General features: G+C 39.9%; 1 protein-coding gene across 1 annotated transcript; it reads left to right on the top strand.

The window, feature by feature from the left end:
• Positions 1-299: 299 nt before the first annotated feature.
• Positions 300-2,324, top strand: LOC130049733 (uncharacterized). The gene has a single exon (XM_056147683.1). The coding sequence runs from the start codon at positions 300-302 to the stop codon at positions 2,322-2,324; it is 2,025 nt and encodes a 674-aa protein (XP_056003658.1).
• The last annotated feature ends 4,783 nt before the right edge of the window (positions 2,325-7,107 follow it).

Raw genomic sequence — 7,107 nt, 5'->3', positions numbered from 1 at the left:
TTCAAAGAAGTTTAGGAATCAGCTGGAACCTAGACACAGATTGCTTCCTGTTCTACCCATCATCAGAGGTGAAACCAACCACCCGCAGAGGAGTGCTTTCCACTGTCAATAGCATCTTTGACCCTCTGGGATTCGTAGCACCAATTACTGTTGAGGGCAAGTTGTTTCTCAGATCACTCATACGTAGCTCAATTGACTGGGATGTACCACTGACAGATGAATAAGTCACTTGGTGGAATGATTGGAGGCAATCACTGGGCTTGCTAACAGAACTGAAAATACCTCGGGTCTATACAAGCATGTCCTTTGGAAGATGTGATTCAAAAGAGGTCCACATGTATTGTGATGCATCTGAGCACGCTATAGCAGCTGTAGGATACTTATTAGCTAAAAGAAAAGACCAGGAAGAGCTGGGATTTGTACTTGGAAAAGCTAAAGTTGCTCCCTCGCACGGCCACACAATACCCCGCCTTGAACTATGCGCAGCCGTCTTGTCAACTGAAATTGCACAATACATTTCTGAGCAGTTGGACATTGACCTGAGCAAGTTTTGGTTTTATTCAGATAGTAAGGTAGTTCTTGGCTACATAAGTAACCAATCACGAAGATTCTACACATATGTGAGCAACAGAGTTGCACGTATACGACAAATTACATCACCCGAACAGTGGAAGTATGTATTCACGAACAATAATCCTGCGGATGTGGCTACACGTGCGATTCATGTGTCAGACTTAAAGAATAGCATGTGGCTAAAGGGACCCCCCTACATCTTGACCGGTGAAGATTCATCAGAAGAAAATCTTTATGACTTGCAGAATCCAGACTCTGACAAGGAGGTGAGACCACTCGTTACATGTCTGAAGATCAGCCATGCATCGTCAAACCTATCACTTGGCTCACAAAGATTTTCAGAGTTCCTTGACTGGAAAAAACTCATCGAGACTATTGCGAGATTGAGGCATGTGGCACAGAGCTTCAATGGACAAGGACCTTGTACAGGATGGCATTCCTGTAAACTCACAAAATCAGTCTCTTCTTACAAAGAAGCAGAAAGGGTTATCATCAAAGTTATTCAGAGAGAAGCTTATCAAGAAGAAATCTACAGTCTACAAGAGAAAAACGTTGTACCCATGAACAGCTCCTTGAGAAAGTTAGACCCATATATGGACTTAGACGGAGTGCTAAGAGTTGGTGGAAGGTTGAACAAAGGAGAACTATGTCAGGATGACAAAAATCCCATCATTATCCCTTCACGACACCATGTGGCCAAACTTGTTGTTGAATTCTATCACAGGAAATCAAGGCACCAAGGCAGACACATTACTGGTGGTGCAGTGCGATCTGCAGGATTCTGGATTGTTGGTGGTAAGCGACTTATCTCATCAATGCTGTACAATTGTGTCATATGTCGAAAACTACGCAGGGATGTGGAACACCAAAAAATGGCCGACCTACCCTTAGATCGCACTCAACCAAGTCCACCATTCACATATGTGGGCCTTGATACCTTTGGACCTTGGAACATTGTCTCCAGACGAACTCGTGGAGGAGTTACAAATTCCAAGAGATGGGCCATACTGTTTACCTGTTTGACCACTAGAGGCGTGCACATAGAGGTTGTTGAAGAGATGAGTGCCTCCTCCTTCATCAATGCTTACAGAAGGTTTGTCGTACTCCGAGGTCCTGTAAAGCAGATAAGGTCAGACAGGGGCACAAACTTCGTTGGTTCGACCAATGACCTCAACATCAACACTATCAACATTGAGGATGGACCAGTGAAATCTGTCCTGCATGAAAATGGCACTACCTGGATCTTCAACCCCCCTCACTCCTCACACATGGGTGGGGTATGGGAGAGGCTGATAGGTGTTGCCCGACGCATCCTTGATTCTATGTTATTGGAGAATTCTATGAACAAGGGACATTTAACTCATGACGTACTTGTGACATTTCTTGCTGAAGTTTCAGCAATCATGAACTCACGCCCACTTACAACCTTGTCAACAGACCCTGATGATCCTTACCCACTAAGTCCATCGCTCTTAATCACACAGAAACCTGATGTTTTAGTGTCATCACTGGATGCTGTTTTTGACTGTAAAGACATGTACCGGTCTCAATGGAAAAGAGTACGACACCTGGCGGACATCTTCTGGAGTAAGTGGAAAGCACAGTACCTTCAGTCCCTTCAAGAACGCAGGAAGTGGCAGAAAGACCAGAGGCATATTTCGGTTGGTGACGTTGTGTTGATGGTAGACAAACAGGCACCACGCATTCAGTGGCCTATGGGCAAAAGTTGTGAAAACCTTTCCAAGTGCTGACGGCAAAGTGCGTAAAGCAGAGATTCGCATATCCCGGGATGGCAAGATATCTACATTTATTCGCCCAGTTTCAGAGTTGGTGTTGTTGATCGAGAACAATGAAGTGTGATATCTGATGATATCAGGTGGGGAGTGTTCCGTCCCGGCTCCCGTACTTTATATGTTTTGGAACTCTTCTGTTTCCGTTTTATATGTCGACCGCATGGTTTGCGGTCTGCAGTCCATTTCATACTATTGTTTAATTATCTGCTGCTGACCACAGTGGAAGTTTATATTTTTGTGTATTTTGTATTGTAAGCATCTCGCCTATACCCTGATAGCTGTTTAATGTCTAAATATTTCAGTTAGTGATGAATTATTGTGTCAGAGTTCTAGTCATGATTGCTGCATATCTACACTATCGTTTATATATTTCTACCTTGATTAATTCAAAACAGCTTTATTGTATATCTAAGTTCTATAGAAAGATTTGGATTGTTATTTCATTGATTATTTGTAGTTTATCTATATTGCTATATGTAAGTAAACCCCGCGCCAAAATTTATTCTATGGAAGTCCGTTATAACCACTATTTAGCTATGTACATGTAAACGACAATGTTAATTCAGATACTTATTTTGTTTATTTCATTTGTTTTACAGCTTTTTACCATCATGTCAATAAAGAAGTAAAACTTAACAATTTGACTGGTTAACTGGCTGCAACCTAACTTTCTAAGGCAGCACATGCATTGTAAATTATAAGTGTTTAATCAGGTATTGATAGGCACATGCTCTCACCTCTGGTATATCCAGGGATCCGTGTTTGACAAACTCTCTGTTTTGTATTGATTGTATGAGTTATGAGATTGATCACTATTCGTTATTTTCACCTTCTTTCTCCATCGTCAACTTCCCATATTTATGTAGCAATATTCCATTATCACCTGCATATGGTGTTTATATATCTCAACTGATTCGATATGCAGGAGCTTCTTCTGCGTATAGTCAGTTTTTGAATCGAAGTAAGCTACTGACAAACAAGTTGATGGTACAGGGGTTTCAACAGTCTCGATTGAAGTCAGCATTTCGCAAATTCAATGGTCGTTATAACGATCTAGTTCGTCAATACAACCTATCATTGGGTCAATTACTATCTAACGTGTTTCATACCGATCGTTAGGCCGTTAACACACTGATTTTGACTACGGATAACTCCGTTTACCTGATCAGGATATGGGGCTCACGGCGGGTGTGACCGGTCGACAAGGGGTGTTTACTCCTTCTAGGCACCGGATTCCACCACTGGTGTGTCCAGGGGTCCGTGTTTGCCCAACTATCTATTTTGTATTGCTTGTAGGAGTTATGAGATTTATCACTGTTCGTTATCTTCGCCTTTCATAGATAACATTTTGAGATTCCAATGAAATGTTTTGTAATCGATGTGGCAGATATATTTTGGACAGTTTACTTAGTACGGGTAGCATCGTCAAAATAACTCACATGAACGCGCAAACATATACGTTCGACTTTGATAGGCCAATATTTTGATAGCCGGAAGTTCCCTTTTGGATGAGATTAATGGATATTGACAGCATATGTACAAAGTACAAAAACTTAGATTGTAACAGTCTTCCTAGGCACCTGATCCCACCTCTGGTATATCCAATGGGTACGTGTTTGCCTAACTCTGTTTTGTATTGCTTATAGGTTATGAGCTTGATCACTGTTCGTTATCTTCGCCTTTCATTATGATGTGCAGAAGCTAATTGACACCACTTTTTAAATGGGGACGTGTGGTGAACAATTACAATTAGAACTAGTTAATACATTGCTTTACCAAAACAATTTACAGAATTTCATCTTGATCCTTAAGTTTTCACTTAAGCTATATTCACAGTTACCTTACGTCAACATTCAATTAGGTCCACACCATATTCACACTAAACTTTACTCTATTCCATTGATAGTTTTGTTTACGTTATTTTAACAAGCCAAAGCTAGTCCATCCTTGGATCTTTCAACACCAAAATATATAGGGTGTCCGGGTAGCGCAGAGGCAGCGCGCTTGTTTCTCACCGCTACGACCAGAGTTCGACCCCCTTGATCGACAGTGTTTGTATGTGAGTGGGTATGGCGGTCGCCCGCTCGGACACGTGGGCTTCCTCCGGGTATTCCGATTTCCTCCCACACCAATGACCCCCAAGCGCATATATCCGTGCATCAAAGGACCCCATTGGTAAAAGGAAAAAGGCTTTTGAGTTTTCATGGGTTATCCTTGGTATTTATATATGTATGTTTGTATGTATGTATATACCGAATGAATATTTATTTAACTCTAAGATTATGGATATTGTCCATCACAGACTCTTTAAACCACCACGGGTTATGGATGTTATTCCTTGAACATCATGTCACCAGTTCCTTAAATTCAAATTCATTAACAAATACATAGATTCTGACATCAGCAACATTCTTGGACATGAAATAGTTCAGTCTTGTATTCCAACATATTTCAAGTTGAAGTCTACACTCTCTACTCCCAATTTTTACGATTGCATCTAAACTTTTTAAAAACATAATTTACGGTGTCTAGATGTCTTATATTTAATCTTACTACGTGTTCTTGTTTTTCGTCTTCTTTCAACTAAAGTCCAATTGGACATGTCACTACTGGTGATGGTGATATAGTTGAAAACGAGGACCTAAAATAATTTATATCTAAAGTCAGAGAACCCCGATCTTTCAAATGGCGAGAAAACGTCATCTCCGTTGTGAATTTTTGAAGATTATACCAGACGATGGGCTAAATATAAAATGGAAGAACTTGAAACTTTGTCAGAATGGATTAATAGATACTAAAAATCCGTAATAGACAAAACAAAAGTACGTAACATATATTCTTTAGTGTATAGTTTACAATAAGTGATTGAAGATTCAGATAGGGTACACGAGGAATATGTGTTGGTTCCAGCTGACTAAGCTTGTAACAACATTGTCTTTGTAGGTTTCATTATTGCAACTGTATTTCAAACGAACTTGGCATTATTTCCACATTTGGTAATTGTACTTATACTTCAACTACTCTTTCAAAAGATATTTTTTTTCCAAATCCTGCTTCTTTTTTAGACACATTTAATATACCAGTCAATGGGTCGAATGAATATGAGTTACCGTACCTCTACTGGATTCCTAAAACACAAAAAAAAAAACAACTTACAAACAAAGATACATTGCTGGATCCAGTAAAAATTCTACCAAGCCCCTATCTCTGTTCCTCACGAAAATGTTAGTTGCTGTGAAGGATAAACTCCAAACGTAATGTATCACGGCATATGCCAGAAGTGGTGTAAACCAAATTTGGATTCAAAAATAATTTCAAGAACTTTCAATAAATTTGAAATCGGAAACCATTTCTCCAATCAACCACATCAAGATATTTCACTTTTTGAACACTTTACACGACTATTCTACACAATGAATTTTTTGTATCATAGACAGTTGCTTCTTCAACAAAAATTGAAAAAGGAAATATTCGAATGAAAGGTAAAGATAACGTCCAGTGATCAATCTCATAACTCCTATAAACAATACAAAATATATAGTTGGGCAATGACTGACCAGTGGGGATTGATTAATTGATTGATGTTTTCCGTCACACTCAACATTTTTTCAGTTATTTAGTGGCGCCCAGTTTATATTGGTGGAAGAGAGAACCCATATACAATATACCTGGGAAGGGACCACTGACCTTCCGAAAGTAAACTGGGAAACTTTCTCACTTACACGCGCGAGCGGGATTGAAACCCGCGCCGACAGAGGTGAGAGGCCGTGTGATTTCGAACGAGATGCTCTAACCACTCGGCCAGGGAGGTGGGACCAGGTGCTCAGGAGGAGTAAGCATCCACCGTGGACCGGTCACATCCGTCGTGAGCTCTATATCTTGATGAGGTAAACGGAGTTATTCGTAGTCAAAATCAGTGTGCTAAGAACGGTCTAACAATCGGTATGAATCACGTTAAACAGCATTTATACGGATGTATACGGATGTATATTTAATTGCTGTTACGAAATTTAGAAATTCATTTCAAAATTAAGGATTATCTCCCTCATGCATAGCTCTTATCCTTGGACGAATTTGGCTCCAATTTTTTGGCACGCTGTTTTTGGCTATATTTAGCTCTAAAACTTCATAGTTATTTCGGATTTCAAACATTTCGGTTGAGCATCACTGAAGAGACATTATTTGTCGAAATCGCATCTGGTGCATCAAAATTGGTACCGTATAAGTTTTACATTTAACCCAATGATAGGCTGTATTGGCAAACTAAATCATTATAACAACCCTATAATTTGCGAAATACTGACTTTAAACGACAGTGTTGGAACTCCCGTACCACCAACTTGTTTGTCAGTAGCCTGCTTCGATTTGAAAAACTGGCCATACTCAGAACAAACTCTTGTGTAGTGAATCAGTTAAGAAAACTAAACACCATATGCAAGACATTGGGCGGGAATGACCGGTCGTCAGCGGATGCTTACTCCTCCTAGGCCTCTGATTCCACCTGTGGTATGTCCAATGGTCCGTGTTTGTCAAATTTGTATTACTTGTTGGATTTATGTGATTGATCACTGTTTGTTATCTTAACCTTTCACTCAAAAGAAATATCTTAATAACTCTTAAGAGCCGAACAATAGGATGACCACGTTGATGTGAGCGAGGTGGCTCATGATCCTTTTATTAGATTTAAACAAGTGGCTGACACGTAAGTTGATGATAAAGGGTTATCTACACTTGCTGAAAG

This window comes from Ostrea edulis, chromosome 8 (assembly GCF_947568905.1).
Source record: "Ostrea edulis chromosome 8, xbOstEdul1.1, whole genome shotgun sequence".
NCBI lineage: Eukaryota > Metazoa > Mollusca > Bivalvia > Ostreida > Ostreidae > Ostrea > Ostrea edulis.
This window is presented reverse-complemented; position numbering and strand designations above follow the sequence as displayed.